This window comes from Talpa occidentalis, unplaced genomic scaffold, assembly GCF_014898055.3.
Source record: "Talpa occidentalis isolate TD23 unplaced genomic scaffold, MPIMG_talOcc4v2.1 talOcc4.5, whole genome shotgun sequence".
NCBI classification, from domain to species: domain Eukaryota; kingdom Metazoa; phylum Chordata; class Mammalia; order Eulipotyphla; family Talpidae; genus Talpa; species Talpa occidentalis.
Genome location: NW_023604861.1, coordinates 40,860,628 through 40,885,381, shown reverse-complemented (window position 1 = coordinate 40,885,381; position 24,754 = coordinate 40,860,628). Strand labels below are relative to the sequence as shown.

The window sequence follows — 24,754 nt, the reverse complement described above, 5'->3', positions numbered from 1 at the left end:
TTGCATTACTTGATTTTTTTATTAAGTAATTTAAAGTGGTTAGGTCCTTGGACTTTTGAAATAGAAATTAAAATGTCAGTGGCATATTTTGCCCCATGTATGGAACAGTGAAGCTGCTAAGGAATCTTATAATTGAAGCTGGATCATCAGCAATATGTTAACAATGCACTTTCTGCAAAACTGTCCAGAGTGCCTTCTCTCTTGTGTTCTATAAAATGCTAGTAACAAGAGAGCTGCTTTCTCAGAGGAATTCTTTTAACCTTTCAGAAACAAAATATTTCATGCTAATTCCTGCTTAATTGGAGGGAAGTCATCTCTTTAAAATCATTGAATATGAGGTTGAAGTCTTTTCCATCCCTGACCTCTTTAATTCAATCAAGGTCACCTCATAAACTTGCCCAAACAGGTCTATTTCTCAATTAGAAAAAGGGGTAGCGCATTTAAAAGCATTTAGTGTTTGATTAACAGTGCTTAACTAGGGCTTCAGAGGCTTCAGAGGGTTTTTCAGGAGTTGATAGTGAGAATAAAACATTACTACCTGAAAAATTATACTCATCAGAAATGAAAAACAAATCATTTTAATGAGCAAAGCAAAAACTGCTTTTTTGTGGGGATGTGAAAGATTATCATGCTCAATATATGGAAGGTTTTAATATCTGAACAACTCTCTCCCAGGGAAAAATTGCTATAATTTAGCCATTCAGACAGTTTTAAAATATGTTCACTTTTCCCTGCCCAAGGACTCAGAGATGAATGCTGAGTCTATTGAAGCAGGATTTTGTAGCACTCAAATTCTGGGCATGAAAGAAGGATCAAGAAGATGTTTCCAGTTGAGGAATGTGAACTGGAGGCATTTGAACAGATGGAAGACTGACTGCTCTGAAAATAAGTTTTGGGGAGATTTTCTTCCATGTTCCTTCCTGTTTTCTGGGCCTAGACAGAGGACTGCCCCCTCACTTCATTGCTCTTTTGAAGAGTGGGTTACTGGGTGGTCATATTTTGAAGGCTCTGAGAAGGTGGCTGAGGGGAGTGAGACTTGGTGCCTCAGGAAGAGGGAGTTTAGAAACATTGAAGGCAGTGAGGAAATAACTTTGAACCATTTGAGCTCAGGAGCTCTTTGAGGTAACTTACTTTCATTTCCCACGTGGCTTGTCAAATGAGGTCCCTTCCTCAAGCCTCAGCTTTCCCAGCAGTGACATAGGCTCATCCTGGGAGAGTTTCCTTGAGATTGTAAGAAAAAACCAATGAAGGGACTTCTTGGCATTTTGCAAATACCAGTTACCGTGGCATGTGGAGAATTGATACTAGTGAGCACTAGAGAAGATATAAATAAGTCATGCATAACCCTGACTGCACAAGAGAAAGACCTCAGAAGTTTTACACATGGATCCAGTGCCTGGGGTTGCAGCCCCAGCATCTGTGTCATTAAAATACCCCTCAGGTGACTCTGATGCCCAAAGAATTGAAAGCCACTCGTGTGTGACATGAGGGTCAATGTCTATCAGTAGTAGTCAGGAAGGGAGGAATAAAGCATAGGTTGAGATAAGGTTTAAAAATGTGAAAATAAGGAAATAAAAGTAGAGTAAAAGATAAAATTTTAGTGGAAAGGAACTGACTGACATAGGCAATAATAAAGGACTGAAGAAATAAGAAATTACTAATTTGCATATAGCATGCAAGACACAGCTGGAGAATCCCCCTCATCTACTCACGTGAGATGCATGGGAAGTACCTTTTGGTTAACTAGGGAGAAAAGGCCAATCGGATGAAAAGAAAAAGTGAGGGTAGCCTGGTGCAGGAAAATGTGATAAGAACCTCTGGCTGTTTTCTCATCAGTCTGTGGTGAGGAGGGTGCCTGGACCTTTGCCAAAGTGAAAAGCCTCTGAGGCGCGAAGGCTGACCTGAGAGCACAGACCCTGGATGAGGAGGCTCTAGTCCTCCATAAAGAGGTTGCTCCAAGGGCCTGGCCCTGGGAGATGTGTTCCCACAGAGGGAACAGCATGAGCCTCTCCTGGGTGTAAGCCTCAAACCTATTGCTGCAGTATCTTCCTCCAGCAATATGACTGCAAAGACAAGTAATACACAACAGCATCTAGTAGATCAGAAAAATGTGTTTTGGAGACATAGCCTGGAGGATTTATGAAATCATTCCGTCACAATATCATCACAGGAGAGGCAATAAGTGGCATTCAGAGAGGAGCAGGTAGATCGATGAATGAAATGTGAGCTGGCAAGGTGGCCAGCAGAGACCCCTAGAAGGTCACATTGGATGGTAAAAGCTGGAGAGGAGAAGGTTCTTTCAATAACAGAGAAGCTGCGAGAAAAGGCTGAGAGAAAGCAGGTGTCGAAAAATAATGAAAGAAATACTAGACTGGAAGAAAGTGATAAAAAAAAAATGCCTAAGGAAATGGGGAGCCGGTCCCCAGAGGCCAGGGAAGTTGTTCCAAAACTATGGCATGCATTAGACTCACTCTAGAGATTGGTTGACATGCACATTCCCCCGACCCCATTCTAGAAACTCAGATTCAGAGGGTGGGATGGGCTCAAAAAGTGATACGAGGGTGGCGGGAGTGGAAGCTGTGTGTGAAACTAGCACTGAGGGAGGAGTCCATTCTTTAGAGCCAAGTCAGATGTTCACACACATATCACTCCACCTTAGTGCTATAGTCGCAGTGTAAATTAAAGCTCTGTAGGGGAAGTCGCCATTCCTTGCAAAGGGCAATGCCTAGAACTGAAAAGATACCTTAGGTTTGTACTGACTTTCACTTCACACGTCAGAGCGTGGATGTGGATGTGTGGCTATGTGCAGGAGATGAATAGAAACTACCAGGCCATGTGTGAGTGTGTGTAGGGGATTAGAGTTGGAAAATATCACTTCTCGAGGAGAAAGTATCTGGAAGAAAAAAGTGACCATCTGTTAAGAGGAAAGGAAGTCTTGTAAGTTGGTAGGAAAAGAGGTGAGAGGCCTTCCACTGCAGACAGAGGAAGATGCACGAAATAATTGGTTCAGGGAAAGGGATGCTGTTAAAGCTTCCCTCCTTTGACAAGTTAGGTTATGAAGTTGCACAGAACAAAACATTTTCTCCCCAGGTCAGGTGTGCTGTCTTTGAAGGTCGTGGCCATGACCAGGAGGGGCTACTGTTCCTTAAAACCCATGTCGTTTGTGATTTATACTAGTCTAACTGCCCTAAAGACAGAATTTTTAAAGCCTTCAGAGAAACTAGTCTTGTTCTTTGGAAATTGAAATGGGGATTGAAAATGGAAAAGAAAACTGAAATCTAATAAAAAGAAAACAGGGGTCGGGGGGGTATAGGGGAACTCCCCTCTCAATGTGCCTGTTCCCTGGTTTGGGGGCTCCTAAGGACCCAACTTCCTCCTCTCTCCCCCATAGACCTGGCCCCTTCAGCCTCAAGCACCTTCTCCAACTGGAAACTCTGGGCCCTTTGGGAAACTGATTTCCTCTGTGCAGGTTCATCCTGGCTTCCTTTCAGCATATCAAAGTGTGAACCTGTTCTCAAGGCCAAGCTCCCCCACCAACTTCACAGAAGTGCCCTTCCTCAGCTCTCCCTTCCAAGCCAGAGTCTCCCCTCACTTCATACACCAGCACAGCACATTGTGGGGAGTGTCTTCCTGGTACAGGTCAAAAAGGCTTCCACAGGTCCACGCCTGTGGTTCTGCTGCTGAGCAGGGAGCTTCTGTCCTTGTCCAGCAGGGCCTGGATTAGCCCACAGTTACTACCAGACTAACGTTTGCAGCAGTCACCTCATCTGTACTTCCCTGAGTACTAAAGGCATCCCTCCCTGCGTGACAGCAGGCTCCCCAACATAGCGACCCTCCCCCATATAGTGTTCCTCAGTGACATCTTAAATGGCAGCCTCATCCTACTCTTGGAAGAGGTGAGCATGCCTCTTCCTTCCCCCAGCTCTCCTCCGAGAACAGCAGGGCCAGGTGGGGAGGTGTCGGAGGACACCAACAAGCACACGGAGCAGCAGCTTCTGTCTTGTCTCGCTGAAGTGTGAAGCTCCTTGTTAGCTCGCTGTGGCCCCCACTGGAGCACACTCTGTCTGGGGAGGAGCTCCGCAGAGGGAGAGACAGAGGCTTTTCTTCCCTGAGTCACCTGCTGCCAGTTGTGCCTCCAGCCTCACACTTAAGCCTTTTTAATAACAGGCTCTAGGTTACCTGCTCTCCCCAAATTACCCTTATTCCAGTGGTCTCACACAAAGATGGAAATAGACACTGCATTGTGCTTCTGTTTAGCTCTCCCTAATAATAGCTAATGTGCAGACTATAATACACACTGCAAATATAAAATGTTATGTCAATGCTAACTTGTAATAATAATAATAATCCAGCAAAAAATGGAGCAGAAGGAATTTCTGTGAGCAATTGGCAGAAGATTGCTGCTTCAGTGGTGATACAGGTGTAACTGAAAAACAGATCGATTGTAGTCCGTTGCTGCCATCAGAGGCTGTCAGCAGGAGACTGGCTGTTTGCAGGTGCCCCACCTTGCTGGCCAGCTCCGTGCCTGGACACTGGGTGGCACTGGGTGGCACCGGCAGCAGGAAGACCCAGCGCCTTCATTGGCTTTTCTGAGGGCAGAACTGGTCCTTGCCTGAGGCCTCCCTCAGCCCATTCATGGTGGACACTGAGGACTGAGCTCTGTGGGATAGGGGTCTCCACCCCCTTGACTCTAGGTGAAGGCACAAGACACTTAGAAAAGTAAAACAGGTGAGTTCAGGTGGATAGGGGCAGACACTCCTGCTGTAGTCCCGCAGGCGTCCTGAAGTCAGCCCGAGTCAGATGCAGCTCTCTTGACAGAGCCCGTTAGCTCCCCGGGCTCAGCGGCTCAGCAGTTAGTGGCCGTCAGCGTGGCCATCTCAGAGGTCAGACACAGGAGGACGACCCCTGAGTGGATGAGTCAGGCCTCAAGACTGCCAGAGGGGCAGTTGAACTTCCATAGGAAGCATTCCCAGATTTCTCCTGCCCAAGATGTCTGTGTGTTTATTTTTAGATAGAGGCATCCTGGGTGGGAGTGGGGGAGGAAAATGATACAGGATTATTGGGGCACTGGGGGTGGGCAGGTGTTGGGAGCCTGCTGCCCTAAAGGGAGCAGGAGTTTTTGGAGAATACCTGTTTACTCTGCATACGGGCTTCCAGGACGTTAGAAGTTCTGCAAACAGAACTTCTTCCCAGAGTTGACTCCTGTTCTCTGAGGAAGTACTGGCTTCTGCGCATGTTCCCTACAAACAGAAAAGCTTGTTTTCAGCAGTAACTTATTAATCTGTATAAGCAAAAACACAGTTGTGTGTTATTTTCTTGTCCCTTTGTTCATAAATAAAAGCTTGGGCTGGGAGAGTGAAAGGCAGAGCTGCTCTCCATGGCTCTGCCCAGCCTCCCCCTGCTGCCCATTCATTTAGACTCCGAGCCTTTGTTAATGGCAGAGAGCTTCATCAGCTGTCCTGTCAGCAGCGGCAGGTAGGGTGTGCAAACACACATTTGGAGTGGTTTGAACCTATAACCCCTGGAGCAGATTCTATGGTGTAAGCCTACTTTACCTCAGTAAACAGAATGTGAACAAATAAGTAAAATAGGGTCAACTCTGTTTTCAAAGCAGTCTCTCCCCAACAGCATACTTTCTAAGCAGAGCCCGGCGTGGGGTGCCTCACCTCTGCTAGGGACAAAGGAGCCCCACACAGTGTTCCAGTTTCTTCTCTCAAGCCACAGTGCTTGCCTGCACCTGGGCCGCCCTGGCAACATTACCTGGAGGCGTGCAGGTTCTGGAGTCACATTCACTCAGTGTAAACCCCACTGTGCCAGCTCCGTGCCTCTCCAACTCAGTTCCATCACCTTCTGGAAATAGGCATAGGAGTCATATTTACTATACTACGTGTGAGAGGAAAAGGAGACTGTGTGAATAATGCAGAACATATTGCCTGGCACATGCAAATTGTCAACTATTGTTACTGCTGTTCCCAGTGCTGCTGCTGCTGCTGCTGCTACTGTTATTGGGGGAAGCAGGGGCAGGAAAACAGCAGTGACTGTGTCTTTTACCAAAATCTCCTGCTTGTTCTTCAAGAAGGTGCTCTTGGCTGGAGGTTGCTGGGATAGAACCAGGACAGGTGCTTTTATAGCTGCAGAGCATGGAACTGAAGTTCAAGGACTGAAACCAGGATGACGAACCAAATACATGGTTCCTCCTCAACTATTTGTCCAGGCAACCCAACCACAGCCCCAATTCAAGAACCAGGGGACAGTCTCAGCTGCAGTCCTCCGAGTGACATCTCAGCCCCACCTGGGAGCTTTTGAGGAATGCTAATATCTGGGCTGCACCCCAGACATACCAAATGTGTGGTTTCCACATACAAAGGGGAAACTCTGGGGAAAGGGTCCACAAGTAAGTGTTTTACCATGCCCACCAGGGGTTCTGATGTGCGCCAGTATTTGGGAATCACTGGATTAGGGTAACACCAACAGTTTTATAAACAAATTGCAAGTATTCATTTTTTTTTTAAGATTTATTTATTTATTTATTTATTTATTTATTTATTTATTTATTTATTTATACAAGCACTGGGTACAGTCAGAAGCGCGGGAGGGTGAGAGAATTCACCAGAGCCAGAGCGGGGAGCAGAACAGGGAGAAGGACTGAAGTACACTGCCGAGGGTGGCAGGAGAGGTCTGTGTGCCATGTGGGACCCTCCCCTGGAGGCCGGGGGGAGCAGCCGGGGATCGAACCGGCACTGCAGAGGCAGCTTCGCAACCCAGCGCTCAACCGCTGCGCCACCAGGGAGGCCCTAAATTGCAAGTATTCATTGGCTGAACAACCACAAAAAATTTTCTTGCTTGGTCACAGAAGTGTCCCGAGCAGATGATCCTAGAGACAGGCATCTTTCCTCCATGCAGTGATGCAGAGATCCAGGTCCGTCCCAGCAGCAGGAAGAGAATGAGGGATTGTGTGGGAGAAAACACACATCACCTCTTCCCCCTACAAACACACACACAATAACCATCCTTGGCAACCCTGGGCTGTCACCTCTCAGGAGCAAAACTGTCTTACACAAGGAAAAGCCCAAAGGCTGGGTGTACCACACTAACCTTGCCACCGAGGAACAACTGTGGACCCCAGAGGCCCTGCAAGGAAACTCAAAATGCAGGGGCCACTGGTGCCCAGAGAGTGCCCATGTCACTGGGCCAGAGAGACTGGAGGCAAACACAATGTGGGTCCAGGTCTTCGACCCATCCACATCAACCTGTGTTCTGCACCTGCCTGTCTGGGCAGCAGCTGAGGAAATCCTTAAAAAAAGACTTTCCTTGCACATGGGAATGAATCACAATGGAGCAAGCTCCCCCACGTCCCCACCCATGCCCAGGAGGATATCTGGCAAAGTGAAGAAGAATCTTAAATGCAGAGTTCCCCAAAGACACAAAGATGAACAGTTCTTGAGAAATCCAGATATTGTTAGAAACAGTATGTTAAAGTGTTTTATTATTTAGTTACATCTTGCCTGGGCATGAAAAATATATTAACATACTGTCAGCTTACTGGGACATAACCCAAAACAACTTACATTTTTCATATTGTGCTAATTATTTTTCCGAGGCTGGCTCAGGATGGTAAGAGAGAGATTTCAAGGCTTTCGCCAGATTATTTACTTAAAGAAAGTAAGCTTGCCACTATCTGTTCCCATGGAAACATAGTAAGGAATTCAGGAGACTGAGGAGGTGGTCATTTTGATCATAATTAATATAAAGAATAATAGAATTATATAGAATATTATAAAGAATAGTAGAATCAGTTAAGGGGGCACTGATCACTAGGATCTTTAAACCTCTTCTTTAGCAATGCAGTGTAATCTTGGATCAAATGTCATTGATGATTTTAGCAGTCTGCTAATTTTTGAAATGTAATTGAACTTTTTAGAAAAGTTTTTCCAATGTTGTTATTTTATTTTGACCTGATCAGAAAATTCCAGTAATAGAGTTTTTCTAAGGTCCTGACCAAGTACAAGCGGGTGCCGCCCTGGCCTTGTCCTGTGTCAGCCTCAGCTCCTTGCTTTGAGAGTCTCCATGAGCAGCTGGTTGATGAATGAATCTGTGATGATCCAGAGCACCACTAGGTTCAGCAGTACCTTTAAAATCACCCAAAGAGGCTTTAATTATGTTCATGATATAGTTCACATTTAAAGTGTCTTATTGTATTTTTTTAATTGATAATTGGTAATCCACATGAGGTGACCCTCTGCTACATATTCCATTTATTAAAACAGTGCACTCCTCAGGGATTCTTACCAGAAGACACATGCTGTAGTTTATTTTTAATCTTTATGCTTATTTGAATTGTGGATTTGTGGTATGATCTCTCAGGGGTAAATTTTATCACAGAAGCCTGATTACACATTTTTCAAAACTGTTCAATTTAATCCAGTGTCTCAGAAAAAACTAAAGAGAAAAAAATAAATAAAAGAGTGGGACCTTTCAAGTTTCTGAACTGTGGACACACTGAGAGATTATATTAATTTAGAAATTATTAGGATTTTGCTTCTTTCAGACCTCTGTTTCAAGAAACATAATTTAGCCTCTTCCAGAAAGCCCCACCTGAGGGGTAGATATAGGCCATAGCATGCTGTGAATAATGTTTATAAACAGGTGGCCTGAAATTAAATGGAGTCAATACACAATTTCTCACCCTTTACAAGACAACCACTTTGCTGCCACATGAGTCACCAAAATTTTTTTTGCAAATATCAAGCTTGAAATCATTTAATCAGGAACGTAAATCAGTTATATGCCTCAGTTATAAAAACGCTCATGGGATTGGCTATGGTATTGATTCTGGTTTTTTTTGTGGGGGGGCGGGGATCGGGTGGAGTTACAACTGCTATTTTTCTATATACAGTGATACCACTTTCCTATTGCAGAAATGCAAAGTGCACCCTATCCTACTTGGCAGGAACAATCGTCTCTTGGTTTAGCCAAGAATAAGAACTGTCAGTAGTGTCATCCCACAGGCTTCTGAGAGGCCCTAAAATAATAGATGGGTGCACTTTCCTATATGTATTTATGTTCAGATAATTTATTTAAATAATGTTGCCGGCACATGCTTTATAGCTGCTTGCATTTTGCTACACAGATTTCTGCATATCTTGCAGACTATGCAATTCATTTGGAAAATGTAATTTCCATCCCTGCATACTAATCGATTTCTTCACAAACACCTGCTATCAGTTATGATAATAAAAATGCCACTCTGAATTGAAAAAGGGCCAAATAGAGCTTCCTAAGGAAATGACTTAAGTGTCTTTGAATGCTACTAAATGTAGTAATGTGCTTATGTAGTGCCAACACTTTTTTCATCGTTTGCATTTTCTATAATTTTGCCCTATTACAACATCCCTCTCTCAAATGATGCCTCATAACCATTTTCCTATAAACTGTAAAACTGAGTTGTCAGGGTTGCCATCTCGGGATATGGACATGATCTGAGGTGGAACTGCACGGTGTTAAAATTTACTCTCTCTTGCCTCCTAGGTAGGCCCTAGGTCATTTTTGATTTTATGAATAAGACCCTGAAAACTGTAAAATTGGCTGCTCCTGGATGTTGCACACACATATACATGAACTAAAATTTCCTTTTATTATTTCTCTTCTGCCTCCAGTTTCATTCCACGCACCATTGCCAAACTCATCTTCCTAAATCTCCAACTTCATCATGTCCTTTGCTGCCCAAGCGCCCATGCTGCTTCTCCATCGGCCGCTCCATTGAGCCTACCTCTGCGCCTGCACCCTCTCCCCTCACCTGACATGGCTCTGCTCTCACTTACTTTTCTCACTTTTCCAAACAGACATTTGCCTTCTTGGCCAAGTTCTCGCCTTCCTGTCCCCCAAATAGTCTACCTTCAGTTCTCGTCTCTGGGCTCTTGTTTGTGCTTAGTCTGAATTGAGATGGGCTTCCTCAGTTCTTTCAGTATTCCCATCTACATTTGTCTTTCTCTTCTCTGAACAGTTGAACTTAGTCCAACACTTTGACACCTTGTCTAACACTTTGACACAAAGTTGCTTATTTATTCATTCAACAGACATTTCTGCAGCACCTACTATAGTCCAGGCATAGGCTATTCTTTCACATCTGACAGTTGCTATTGCATTTAAAGCTACTGGAAAGATGAAATATATTCTGTCTCCTCTTTTGTGATCCAAAATGCCCATACAGTCCTGAACACAGAAAACATATGCAATCAATATTTGCTAATTGAGCCCTTCAGGCTAATGGCACATTTTATTTCATAGGTATTACAGCATGTACTATACACAGATTATCATTTTGCAAAATAGAATACCGTAAAACACTCAACTGTATAGCTATTAGTAACTTCATTTGAGGTTCGATATTTGAGGAGAGAATTCACCAGTGTCTCAGAACCCCTCTCAGTAAAGATCCATCATCACTGCCCTGTAATACAGGTGGAACATCTGGGCTGCTGACCTCGCTCTGGCTCTATGAATTGATGGGGGAAGGGGGAGGGGATTGGGAAATTAGTGTAGATCAAGAAGTGTTTCATTTTGTGCTCTTATGGACCTAAAGTTGCATCTCTGATGCAGTTTCTGATGGTCAGTGCAGGGTAAATGAATAATTATCAGGCTTTTCCACCCTCCTGCCATTAGTGTTAATAATGGATCCCTGCAGTCTTAAGTGCATGCCTGATGGCGGACACCTGGAGTAGGGTGTGGGCCTGCATAGTGGGGCACACCTGGGCTGAGACCAGGCTTATAAGGGCGGTGTCACGGAGACACCAGAAGAAGAGAAAAAGTAGCAGTGGTAGAAGCAGCAGAGATAGCAAGAGGCACCACGGGAGAACACCAGAGAACCCAGAAAGAGTGAAGACTCACCAGGGGCTGGGAGGTCTGCCAACCTACTGGCCCCCCGGCATCCCTGCCTGCTGCGTACCTGGTAAAAGTGCAAGAAAAGCCTGAAATGCCTCCAAGGGCTCCAGGACTTTCCTTTACCCATCTGCCCAGATCATAGAGATCCTACTCTGTGCCTTCCTGGCACTATAGTCAGCTTTAATTTTTCTTTCATTTTGAATTTGAGATTAGTTTTGAACAATCTGGTAAAAAGAAGAATTAGCCCAGAGACTAAGAGCAAAAAAAGACTCTGGAAACAGAGGCGTGGTGTGGAGGACTGTGTTATTTATTTGTGAGGTAAAAACATGTTCTCTAACTTCTCTATGTCTCATTTTACTCATCTGGAAAAAGGGAGCGAAGAGCAGCTCCACAGCATAAGTTTGATGGGGGTCAGGGGTGCAGGGGAAGCAGTGAAGTGGGTTAGTTCCCATGAAGCTCTTGGTCCTATTAATGACTATTACGTGGTGAGTGCACAGAAAGCTATTGTTATTGTATTATTATTGGAGAGACCACTGAGCAATAAGCTGGAAACTAGAGAAAGGGGTTCCTGATCCTCAGTTTTGGTGGGTACCACTCACTCTTCCCTTTGCTTCGTTTCAGCTGTTGCTGAAGCCTTGCGGTGTGTGAGGCCCAGGGTTAGCTGTTTGGGTTTCTCAGAGAGTAGAAGGTGTGCGTGAGGTCTGCATCTCCACACACAGATTTTTAGGTTTTAGGAAGGAGAAGCAGAGTAACCACTAAGCCTTGGAAGGAAAAAGAGTTTTAATCTGTTGGTGAAACAGATGGAACTAGGTTACCATTCTGATAGGAGTTAGAGAAAACAATTTGTGCAATTTGTCCCAGCAATAGAGCAGGGAGGAATGGTGTGCATATCAATTCCCCTCTCCTCTGGGATGCTGCCACATGCCTCAACCTGTGGAGCTGCTGATTATCTGAACGAAAGCAGCACTCCAAGGAGCTGAGCTCTTCTGCAGGCAGGGACAGGACAGTAATGGGGTAGAGATGATTGCTGCCTGGAATTCCAAATACCATCCTCACCTAGCAACACATATCAATTTCTGAGAAGGTGACTAGGACTGGGGGGGGAGAGGTCAAGAGATGAGAATTGGAAGGAATTAATCCTATGCCTACAAGAAACATTCATACCTAAGACAGGACAAATAGAAAAGAGAACAATCCCTAAAGAAGCGATAGTCACCAAGTGCAAAATAAAGAGCCCCAGGATGAGGCATTTGGTTTTATTTCCAAGCTGGCATGAGAATTTGGGTGAGAGAGCCCCGTGTCCACAGAAGGCCCCCTCAGTCTGAGCCAGCAGTTAACTCACGTGCACTCATTGTGTCTGTTCTCCAGCCCTGGCGGCTCAGGCCTACGCTCTCAAGGAGGAGAACGACAGTCTCCGCTGGCAGCTGGATGCCTACAGGAATGAGGTGGAGCTGCTGAAACAAGAGAAAGAACAGCTTTTCCGAACAGAAGAAAACCTCACCAAGGACCAGCAGCTCCAGTTCCTGCAGCAAACCATGCAAGGCATGCAGCAGGTACCCGGGCCCAGGTTTTTGTTTTTTTCCTCAAAAGAAGGGATGTGCATCTCAATGGAAGTGAAATGGCAGCCACTTGTCAAGAAGCAGGAAAGGGAAGAAATGACAACCCAAAGTTAAGTTGCTAGGAAAAGAATGTGCTAAGTAACGATAGTGTGTGGAAGGGCATAATCTGGAGAAAAGCCACTCTAAATAAATACAGCCTCGCAGTAGAAAATAAAGGAAGAGAGTCCAGGTGATGGAAAGGTTTGTCTATGAAATTAAGCCTCCTGGAAAAGTGGTCAGAAAATCCTTGCTGATTATGATGCAGTCTTAGAACTTTTAAATGAAAAACATGCCAGCTGTTGTTATAAGAGGACACTGTTGGTAAGTCAGTGTAAAGGTAAACTCAATTGCTGCCACTTCTTCGCCATTGCACATAGGATCTAGCCAGGTTCTAGGAAAAATTAGACATTTAAAAAACATTTCTTGATGGATTGATGAAGCACCGGCATCTGGGGGGATGAGCAACTTTACAACAGGCCAGTTTCTGTGCCTTTGTGGAAGAATGCCACACTTCAGCCTGGCACACTGTAGCTAGAGATGCCTATTCCAGGAAATGGTTAGAAAGAGACAGCTCTGAAGGAAGGCGAAGGGGCACAGACCCTGAGGGGAGGGCGAGACCCAAGCTCTGGGAGCAGAGGAACAGAAACAGATTCCTGTCTGACAACAGCAATTGATACATGATGTGTTTACGGTACTTGGGCGTCTGAGTTATCTTAGAATGATAGAGCATACATTATCATCACACATGGGTATTTTCTTATTATTCCTCTGAATATACAAATCTAATATACAAATGTTATTTAAACAAGGGAAATACAAGTAGGATGGTGAGAATAAATTTCACTGTTTGTAAAAATGATGCAAAATTTTTGTTAAATGTAAAAAAAAATGGGAAGCAATATATGGTCAGTAGGAGGTGCTTTTTTAAATTCCCCATCCATACTGACTGCTCTGTGAGTCCAGGAGTATAAATCGCCTCCAAAAGTGTCTTAATGATTAGAGGTAACTGCTGCAGTAACATTAACCAAGCAGGGAGAAATAATTGGGAGGAAGGGATATAAGAAAGGTACAGGAACTGGGGTATAAACAAGCTAATGACCAATCACAGAAATTGTCTAAATATCTCCTGCCATTTTAAGACAATTTTTTGAAGCTTGGCTCTGAGTCCTGACTGGGGCAGATTCATAGTGTGTGTTAGACAAATCTGGCAGATTCAGAGGTCAGAGCCAGCCAGGAAAATGTCATTACAACCGTTGCTCAGGACCCTGCGCTTGGAAATTGGTGTAACAGCTGCTGTGAGGCTCCCGGGGTTGTCCATGTGCCCCACACTGGGCATGAGCCAATGCCCCATGGAGGCCAGTCTGTCGTTTCTTGCCTCCAGACCTGGGCTGCAGGCTGCTATGCCACACCTCAAGCAAAGGGCCATCTTTTCTTCCAGAAAAGATTACCTAGTTATTTTAAGGGCAAAAAAAGCCTTTACAGGGGTGCAGGATTCAAATCTGAAGTCTGGGGAGGCAAGGGTAAGGTCCATCAAGCAAGGAGAGCTCCATTGGGAATATGGGCCCTGGGGCCCAGCCCTGATCCACCAGGAGCAGCGTCATCAACCACCACCTGCACCACAGCCCTCTCGAAGTAGGTATTTGTCTCTCACATTCGCAGACTCTCCTTGTTAGGAAATGTGTTTTTAGTATAGTTTTGCTGACTGTTTTGAGAGGTGGGGGAGTTGTGGTGTCTGATTTCATTTACACAACAGAAATTGATTCCTCACAATTGTGGAGGCCACAGTACAAGATCAAGGTGCCAGCAGGGTTGGTTCCTCTGTGGGCCGTGTGGGAGAATCTGTTCCACGTGTCTCTAGCTTTGGTGGTTGGCTGATGGCCTCTGCCATTCCTTGACTTGGAGAGGTATCACCCCCTCTCTGCCTTTATCTCCATGTGTTGTGTTCAAAGTCCTATTTGCCATATGGACATAGGACCAAGAGCCCACACCACTCCAGACCTCATCTTAACAAGTCACATCTTCAATGACTCCGTTTCCAAATAAGGTCACATTCTGAGGTACTGGGGCTAAGATTTCAACATGTAAATTTGGAGGTAACACTATTCACTCAATAAGACACACAGTAGATTGTCACAATGCACTTGCTGAATGGAGGAGTGAATGGAAAGAGATACCGATATGGTGGGAAGAACTAGCCTGGGGCTGTTTGGGATTCTTGGATCCTGAGGGGTGAGGCTGGAAGGGTGGGAGCTGGCTGGGTAGCCCCTCCCAGCACAGGAAACACTCGCTCAGCCAGCACTAGCTGCTCTGATTTTAATTTCTCCTTCTTGTTGATTGGCTGCTGGCAGTCTGTGGCAACATGTCTTTAGTATGAGTTTAAAATATGTGTGCTTTTTAAGAGTCAGTTTATACCTTAAAACCATATTGAATGAATTACCACCGCTTGCACATTTGAGTCCCAGGACAAAGAATTCTTCCATGTTTAAAACCTTTAAAACCAGCTCTCAGTTTGCTCACTGTCCACTCTGCACATGAGAAAATGATGATCTCCCTGGAAAGGCAACAGAGAGAGGAACCGTAGGTCCCTATGTCACCGTTTCAGCAGCCATCCATGGGAAGTGATTCCTCTAACAAACAAAATAATTTTTGCAGCCTTTGAACCAGCATACAAAGGTTAGAATTGCCTTCAAGTTTAAATCGAAGAGTTTCTAACTTTCTCTTAATCCCTTAAGGATGTGTTCACTAATGCCACACTGTCTTGCCATGTGTCTGTGAAGAAAACATTTTGGACGGGGTTCCTAAAAATGAAAAACCCTTGGGTGACTTTGTGTGGTGGCTTCTGAGTTACCCCTATATCACATGTGCATCACAGTTTAATATTAGAGGTTTCACACAAAAGGTAATAACATCCTGTAACCATGGTAACACCATAACCTTTACCTGGTCTTAAGCTGTCAGTGAAGTTAACCTGTTTTTGCCATGGTGACTGTGAGGTGGTTGGCTTCCCCTTATATCTTTAGGTATACGGGAACAGAATCTATATACTTCAAATTCTTATTTATCTTCTCTTATTTACCACATTGAATTAGATTTTCTCAGATTTGTGGAGGTAAAATTTACATACAATAAAAATACTCATTTTAGATGTATAGTTCCATGAATTTGACACATGGTCATGTAACTATCCCTACTGCAATCCATATGTGAAATAGTTCTATCATCCTGTACCCCAAATTTCCTATGTCTCTTATTAGTCACCCCCACCCCTCCAACAACCACTGATTTGTTTTCTACTCTTATAGCTTTGCCTTTTTCAAAATGTCATGTAGATGAAATCATGCAGTCTGCAACCTCTGAGTCTGACTTCTTGTACTTACCTTCATGAATTTGAGATTCAACTGTGTTGCTGCATGTATGAGCAGCTCATTCCTTTTCATGCTGAATAGTATTCCATGGTCAGGAAAGCCATGACTTGTTTATCTAGCCACCAGTTAATTGACGTCTGGGTAGTTTTCTGTTTAGGGCAACTATGAACAAATCTGCTGTGAACATTCACTTATAAGCTTTTTGTTTGGATTTCATTTTGCATTTACCTTGCATCAGTGCCTAGGGGTTAGGTTTCTGGGACATTTGGTAAATGCACTTAACTTTTTAAGAAACAGCCAAACTGTCTTCCAAAGTGTCTGTAACATTGTGTCTTTCATGGGACCCCATGAGAATTCCAGTTGTTCTGTGTCCTCTAGTTGGCACTCTGGTCAGGCTATTTTAGCCTGGCTATTTGTCTTTTGTAGCCACCATGATAAGTTCATAGAAGTGTGTCATCACGGTTTTAGCCACACATAAATTTAAACAATATTTACATTTTCTTTCATGAGGACAGGTCAAAATATGTCATATTTTTAAGTAACAATTTAAAAATCAGAATTATTTTTGATGCCTGTGTAAATCATATTGACAGCACTGAAAAATATTCAGATAACAAGATGCCATTATAAGCTGCTGATCATAAATCTTTGTGTGACTAATGATGATTATGTCAAAAGACTCACTCATAAATACTTCGAGCTGATGCTTTTTAATAGTGTTAGCAAATGCCTTAAGTACATCAGTCTTAGGCCAACAGCCTGTGTTGGTGGGCAGATCTCCAATACTTTCAACTTGACATTAGCAACAGGGCTGGTCAACTATTTTAATAATTTCGTCAAAGGGGGATGGAGAAAAAATTGGGGAAAGGAGAACCATTATGACCAACACCATTTTAGAAATTAAGTAACAACTGTTTTTCATTCTGAAAGTTTACATACTCAAAGAGAACATGGGTGTGATTTTCTGTTTGTTTACTATGAACCTCATTTACTTAAATTAATTTTACAAACAGGACAGAAAAATATAATACAATGTCTTTCCCAAAATATTAAGTAACCCCCAGCCATCTTTCCCAAATGTTGGTCAAGAACTGGTCTTTGGTGTACATATGAAGAAATAAATAGAAAAATGTGTTGCAATTAGGACATCTGTGAGGTCCTCTGACCATTTTAGTAAGTTTAGCATGTCTTCTGAAATCTTTATGTAGTTGCATAGTAAGAACTTTTTAAATAGATACCAAAAACATGTGCTCAATTCCTCTCCCAAACTCGTATTAATGAAGCCTGTCTGATGTGTACATGTCAGAATCAAGGTGATCATTGGGTCAGCAGGAGCGAGGCCTCAAGTGTTGATGCTGGTGGCTGCCATGATGAAGGTGGCCGTGGTAGTGAAAGGTGCTGATGGTGCTGATGGCTATAGTTGTGAAAGGTGCTGATGGTGGTAAAGGTGGCTATAGTTCAAGGTGACTGCAGTAGGGATGGTCTGTTTCCATTCATTAGAAAATTTTAGGGAAAGTCAGATAAAACAAGCCTATCCAAAAAAAAAAATTGGAGGATTTTTCAACCATTTCTGAAAGAAAGACAAAAAAAGCTTGCCTCTTAAAAATTGTGAACATCTTCACAAACCCAGCAGGCCCTCTGCTCTTCCCCATGGACTTCAAAAAAGTGCTATAAAGAGCTTGGGAGAAGCCCTACAAGCAGAGAACACAGATAAATGTAACAGAAGTTTGCTACAGGAGTCTCTCTGTTCTTTTGATAATTTCTCTCTTTCATTTTTTGTTATTATTTTGTTACCAACATGCCCACCTACTAGGCTAATAGTTGATGCCCATTATCCTTTTTATTATATTATCTGTTTTAAGTTCATCTTTTATTCTTTCCATTGAAGTTTCTATTTGATCATCGTGTTATTTCCAAATCTTATTTTTGTTCTTTGATTATGATCCTTTCGTGCAATCTTATTCGTATTTTGTGGTTGCAGTATCTACTCAAATATTTTTGAGGATACCAGTTGTAATTTTGAAAATTCCCTTTGTTCCTGAAACATTTATATTTTCCTGGGATCAGCTGCTTGGTTTTATGGCTCTGTTTGATTTTTCCATGCTACAGGTTTCTTCTCAAATGAGGGGGCACTTGGAAATCTCTATTTGGGGATGAAGGACTTGGTGTTCTTTCCTGGGAAGCAGTGTGGGTTTATTCATTGAGACCAGGTTTCCTCAGGCCATCCTTGTCCCAGGCAATGGCTCACTCACTGGCAGGCTACATTTCAAGGAGTGCTGGGGATCCGCCAATGCCAGATGTGTCACACGCTAAGAACTCCCTTCCCAATCTCTTTGTTCTTTTTTAAGCTTATTCATCGACGGTCATTTTAATTGGGTCTCTGGAGAAAGGAAAAACAAAAAGCAAATACATGTGTACTGTGTCTGACATCTTTAATAGGAACCTGTTTCAGGAGCTTTTAACTTGAATCCAGCCATTTTGTGAATTCCTGCCTCATTCAAGTAAGGGGAATGTTAGGCAAAGAGTACTGCAGATTATTCTGGACATCCAGGAACATACAGAGCAAGGGGGAACGACAAGCATGTTGTACCAATGCCTAAGAGAAAGGAATATGGGAACTAAGGCAGCACATTATAAAGAGTTGCTTCAAGATGAAGAAACAGACACACATTATAAGTACCTTAGGGGGAGGGAAAGGAAGACACATAGGAAAAGGTGACATGAACAGGCTGAAATATGTAATAATGATAGAGAAATTGTTAACGTTTCTTCCAGTCTGTCTTTGGGGTTTGTCCTAGACAAGAGAAGGTGTCAGGGAATTGAGGAAAAGTTGATCATATGGAACAGGCTTGACCTAAGAATCAAATGGATGTGTCGAGAGTAGACAAGTTGCTGCTGCTCCAGCGGCAGGGAGAAGGAGGACGTGCAGAGATCATAGAAGACTCCGTAGGAAGAACAGTGCTTCCTGAAAAACAAGGGAAGAAGTCATACAGAAACATGGGGAGAACAAGGAAAGGGAAAAGAAATTTCTCGAAAAGAAGTTTAACATTTTTATAATGACAAATTCTATTTTAAGAGCTTTTGTGACACAGTTAAACAAACAGAAATAGAATGTGAAAACTAAAAGCGATTACTTTGGAATTGAAGTTGTAATATATTGTGAGGATCTTCTGTCTAGGTAGGGATCATGAACCTCAAAAATGTTCAGATGTAAGTAAAGAGCAGCACAAACATGACCTCCTGGTCATTGACTTATCATGGAAGATGCATATGACAACATTATAGTATCTTTAACATACATAGACATGATACATCAGTGCAGAAACTAATGCAGTATCATTAAACAGGGAAAGCACATTTTCTTCATGTGGGTAGAAATAGTATAGAGAAAGGGGCTTTGACTTTAGTTTGATGTGCACATATCTTAAAAAGTTAAAAATATCAATATGTGTGTGCATGAATGCACACTCACACATAAAAATCTGGAATCATACAAACTATGCCTACAGAGACAAACCCCAGTTTTATTTGATTCAAAAACTACCCAGATGAAGTTTCTTTCTGAATCAAAAACTCACAAGACACTTCCTATATTTATATTAAAGGACTAGAATGAAAATCATAAACCATGTACATCATTCAGCTGCCATTACTTTCAAAAGGTTCAAAGTCAGAACATCAGGGTTCACAACAGCTGCCAACTTTGGAGTCCATCATGGCCCTTTCCTTTCCCTTTGCTCCCTCAGAGTGTGTCATTGCATTTTGTACCCACTCTTCAGTGCTTTGGGGTGGCACTTTATAATAGTGACCCACTTGCCGCCAATGAAAATCCTCAGTCATAATTCGGTGGCTCGATTCTCTAGGCCCCTGCCCGTGGTATGTGCCTTCCTAACATTTGCAGCTTGCATACCCTGGCATACCTGAAGACAGTGTACCCCACTTCCAGTGTGAGACTCTTGAACTGTCAGGTACATTTGGGAACCAGAAATAAAAACAACCATTTCCCCAGTTCTTGCCCTGTTTGAAATGGTGAAATCTGACTTCTGCTAAGGGAGTGGGGGATTTTAAAGCCCATTTGACTCCAGATAAGATACAAAGACTACAAGTGAAGATAATGCAAACCCACCCATGTTTCTTGCAGTTTCAAATGAGGAGGGGCCACTGGGCATCTTGCTTATATGGACAGACTGTAGGGTGAGAAAGGTGATAAGCTGCCTCCATGCCCCAAAGGGTTGGCAGGCTTAGGCACAAGAAAATGAAAACACTGAACTGGTGAAAGACACCTCCAGCTCCGCTGTTTCTGTACAACTTAGCGAGCGTCAGTCTGTCTGAACCTCAGGTTCCTCTCTGGAAAATGGGTCCTGCAACCTCCATCAGGGTTTGTTGTAATAAAAAGAGAAAATGTAAGCAAACACAGTTTGAAAAGCTGTTTATTGTACAAATGCAAACTGTGACTGAACATTCCAAGTATAAATACTAAAAATTGTAGAGGTTTAAGGCAAACCTCAGGACCTGGTGAATAAATCTATCAAGCCCAGTCTGTGTTTCTCTCCACCATTGACTCACAGAAGCACCTGCACGTTATTTCACTCCATGCTCACAGCTCAGGAGTCCTTTGCCGATCCCAGTGTTTTAGGTAAGAAATCGAGCCCTGGACCAAAGCACGGGATTTGCCCAGGGTACAGCATGCACCTGGCAGTCACAACTCCAACCAGGTCTGTTTGACCACAGCCCTTACATTCTCTCTGTTACCCCCCAACTTTACCTTGGACTCTGGAAGTGGCTCTTCAAAAGGGCAGCAGAAGACTGTCCCACCCTCCTGAGCTTCTTGATTGAGGAGAAATTACTGGTAAAGACCCATGGTCTGGTTTCTGACTGTGTCCCAGTCCTTAGTTTGCTCATGACATTAGCAGCATAAGAACTCACAAAAAGACAATGTGCGGCTTCTCTTTATTAAATTTGAACTGTGAAAATAAATCTCTTCACTTCTGGGAAGGGAAAGAGGAGCCCTCATATAATTTAACTATGGGAGGCTTCATCTCATCATTAGTTATCTTGCTCTGCCATTAATTAATTTGATCATCAAATGCATCCTCATTACTAATCATCCCTTCTAAAAATAATGAAGCTAACAGATGAGTCAACGTAGGAGCCAGGGTTAGAAATAATGGCATAGCCCTGCAGACCATTAAAATTGTTCTGCTTCTGCATTTTGCTGTTTTCCTCGAAGTCTGAAGTGGGAAAAACAGATCTCCAGTAGACTTGCAGCCACTCCCAGGACAAAGGAGCTGTGCTTTTCCTGACACTGTCAGCCATGGTGCTTGGATGACCTTTGAATGACCCTGCCCTCCACCGCCTTGTTTGGAATTTACCTCCTGACTTGCAGGCCATATCACACCCAGAGTACCAGATTTATAGTGAAATGGATCTTTTCTTAAATGTAGTAAATCAAAAATGGACTTCTGCTTCAGACACATACCAGCCTTTCATGCTCTTTGACCGCTGTTGTTTCTTCCTCCAGCCACAGACTCTATAAGGATCCATGTGATCTGGCCTTGACTTCATTTCTCCATAGGAAGCAGCTTCATCCACATCCAAGCCGCAAATCTGACTCACACATTGTCACCTGTATATAGCAGGCATCATGCTCCCAGCCAGACTGATGCAATTATTCAGCACTCAACTGGGCAGCAGTTTCCGGGAGAGGGGGTAGAGGGGGTGGATCATGCCCCAGGGCTTCTCCATGTGGAAGGGTGGGGAGGAAGCATGAGGGTTAGGAAGACCAGCCAATTTCCTTCTCATCAGAAATGAAGGCTGTGACGGAAAAGCAGAGAGAAGTGTGGGGAACAAGAAAACATGTAAACAAAGAAGAATGAGTCAGAGGGGAAAAAATCCTCTTTAACTGATGAAGAGAATAAACAGAGAGGAAGAGAAATGTGGGTGGGAATTAATTACAGCTTTTCTGGATCCTGGTTTGCCATTTCAATTTTTGTTTTATTTTCCTTTTTATGAAAGAGTGTGCTCACCGCAGAACACTTGCAAAGAATAAAAGGAGTAAATAAAGGGAAGCAAACCATTCAGGGTGTGACTGCCCAGATGAAACTCCGATTAACATTTCTGTCTCCTTTTGAAGTCTTTTCTTCCACAAGCACAAAAACATACTGTGCTAATCATTTTGAAATCTTGACCAGTGCAATAGCCAAACTTAGTCCGTGAGAGTTTCTGGAATTGTAACCAAAGTGTGGAAGTGGGAATTCAGTTCCAAGAAGTTAGATGGTTAGTTAAAGACTATGTTTTCCCCTCTGTTTAACAGAGCACCCTGAAGAGTCGTCAAGGGAAACTTAACCAAAGGTAGTACCCCATCTGGTCCTCACGTCATGGACCACCCATTTCATTCAGTTGATCATTGAAAAGAAGTCCCTGCCTCTCGAAGTTCTTACTTCGATGCCACTTTCTCTATTTGGTGGTTCTGTGTCCAGTTATTGTGCTCTCCTTTCATTTCTGTACACCCCTCCCCACCCCTCACCCACTCACAAACCCCACACATACATCACTGAGGAAATAGCCAGAACAGCTTTTATTTTCTGGAAGATCTAGAGAAGATAAAAGCTTTGAACGCTGGTGATAGGTTTGCAAGGAAGGGGCTTACAAGTATTGTCTACAAATGAAAGACAAACAAAATGTCTTTCCAAATCTCTATTATCATTTTTCTTCTTCCCTTTTTCTGTTAATTTATTCTGCTGTCTCCCTACACATACATATTTTTTTTAATGCCCTCCACCACCATCTTTATTTTAAGCCAGCTATTGCTCAGGTATTCCAGTCAGACATTCATTGACAAACTCGGGGACTCATTCAAGGCGTCATTAGAGATGTAGATCCCCCCCCAACATGATTTACATTTTAGCCGGAGTAAGTCATTTTCTGAGCCGCAGTGCATTACATATTTCAGTCATTTAAACAGAGTGGCACTCTGCAATTTTGTCCTTCACTAATTCTCGGTGCACCCTGTCTTCTTTTCTCCAGGGTTTATATTTCTTCCCTAGTGGTTTGTGTTTCTTCAGTGCAACTCACAATTTATTTCAGGAAGGTCTGGTAATCACCTAAATGTAAAGTCCATAAAAAAAGCTGTCATGCTGAGTTTCTCTTTACAATATCATTCCCCCCCCCCCCGCCAAGTAATCCTATTTATCTTTGGGGAGAAGGAAGAATAGGGGGTTCATGCTGTAGTTTCACACAACACATCTGATCACATGAGCTCAGACTGGATTCAGAGAATCGCCAAGTCACTTGAGACACACTCCCAGGCCTAACCTCTCCCTCCTGAGCCTGTGGGTCTGAGTTGATTAGGCAGATCTTTCCAGTCTGCTTTTCTGCCCAGCTGGTGATTGACTTACATGATTTTAAGTCCATAATTTGCTGGTCATTTTTCACATGAAGCCTGTGCTTTGTTCAGGTTACATGGCCCACTTGCAGTTTATGAAAAAAAAAAAAAAAAAACAGAATGCAATGATAATGCAAATTCTGCTTCAGATATAAAATTTGAACTGGATATGAGCTCAATTTTACCACTATTGTTACAACAGGGGACAGAACATTAAAACTAGGAAAGCCCCCAATCTAGCCCACTTATTTCTTAGTTTTTATCAGCTGGGTTAAGTCCCTATGTTACCTCCCAACCCCAACCCTCATGTCCTTGCTCTGCCTCCTCATATGTGCTTGCATCTGAGAATCGTTTCCTTTCACATTCATTTCTGCCTCCTGAACCCTGAAAGATGATTGAGACACAGGAGCTAAGGTTGCCCCAGGCACACGTTTGAGTGTTAGGTTTTTTTTCTTCTGACACTGGGCTTTAACAAAACCTGGCTTATTTAGTTACTGTGTACCCAGCAGCTGTCTGAGTAAATGAATGAAGAAAAGAACAAATTATCAAGTCACCACACGAATTTTATCCTAGGTGACTGAAAACTCTACACCAACCCCCCTGATTCTTAATCTCTGCTGCTTTCCCTACTCATGCCCAAATAAATAATAATCTCATCTCATTGAGCTTCTGAGAAGTCTTTGTTGAAGTATAAGGAATGATCAAGTCATTCTGTAGTTAGAGGTCATGGCAGGAAAGTTCTGGGAAGTTTACTAGTCTTCGGCCGCATCCAGAGCAACCCGCATAGTCCTGAAAGAATGAGCAGCCTCAGGAAACGGTTAGGTGAGTGTGTAGGGCACAGCCTCAAGTATTTGTTCAGACATCTTTTTCCTGTCTAAATACTAAAAGCCTTTTCCTTTTGAAAAATTTAAAGTCGCTGATACTAAGCTTAGTAGGATCCCCTATTTCTGGAATGCAAACATGACTAGCTATATGTCACAGGGGATAATCCTTTCTTTGCCGTCATTGTTAAGAGGGGGGCCTTTCAGTGACGTCAGCAAAACCTGTGATTGCAATTTGCATAACGGAGTCCTGGGTAGGCCAGACGCCACTTGGAAGCTGAAAGAATGCTTCGTCACAGGGTAGGTTGATACTGCGATTACGCATATATCTACAGTTCTGATTTCTTATTTACACTTTGGGAGACTTTCTTTGCTGTAATCATTCATGGTCATTCTAACATCATTTATTGTAAAGGGCCTGAGAAATTCAGCGCACTTCATTAATGCTTCTAATATTTCATGTTTCCGAAGCAGAAAAGATTGGCTTAAAATGGTAATTTTCTGTCTGCATTTTGAGATCTATGCAAGTTGGATGATGCTGTCTTTTATTTTAACAGATAGTTCTGGTCCCCAGATAGAAGGCTATGTGGCACATTTCACAGTGGCAGTATTTGCTGAGGTTTTGTTTTTGCTGCTTCTGTTGTTTTCCTTGAAGACCATCAGTAATTCAGAAACTGGGAAAACCTGTGCTAGTCTAGGGTTTAG

General features: G+C 43.2%; 1 protein-coding gene across 17 annotated transcripts in view; it reads left to right on the top strand.

Annotated features, from left to right (window-relative positions):
* Window positions 1–24,754, top strand: part of ENOX1 (ecto-NOX disulfide-thiol exchanger 1) — a 522,650-nt gene that overhangs the window by 439,986 nt on the left and 57,910 nt on the right. For all 17 annotated transcript variants that reach the window (XM_054701771.1, XM_054701766.1, XM_054701762.1 and 14 more), the window contains one exon: window positions 12,250–12,434. In XM_054701771.1, the coding sequence (XP_054557746.1) occupies window positions 12,250–12,434 (185 nt within the window). The remainder of the gene's footprint in view (window positions 1–12,249; window positions 12,435–24,754) is intronic.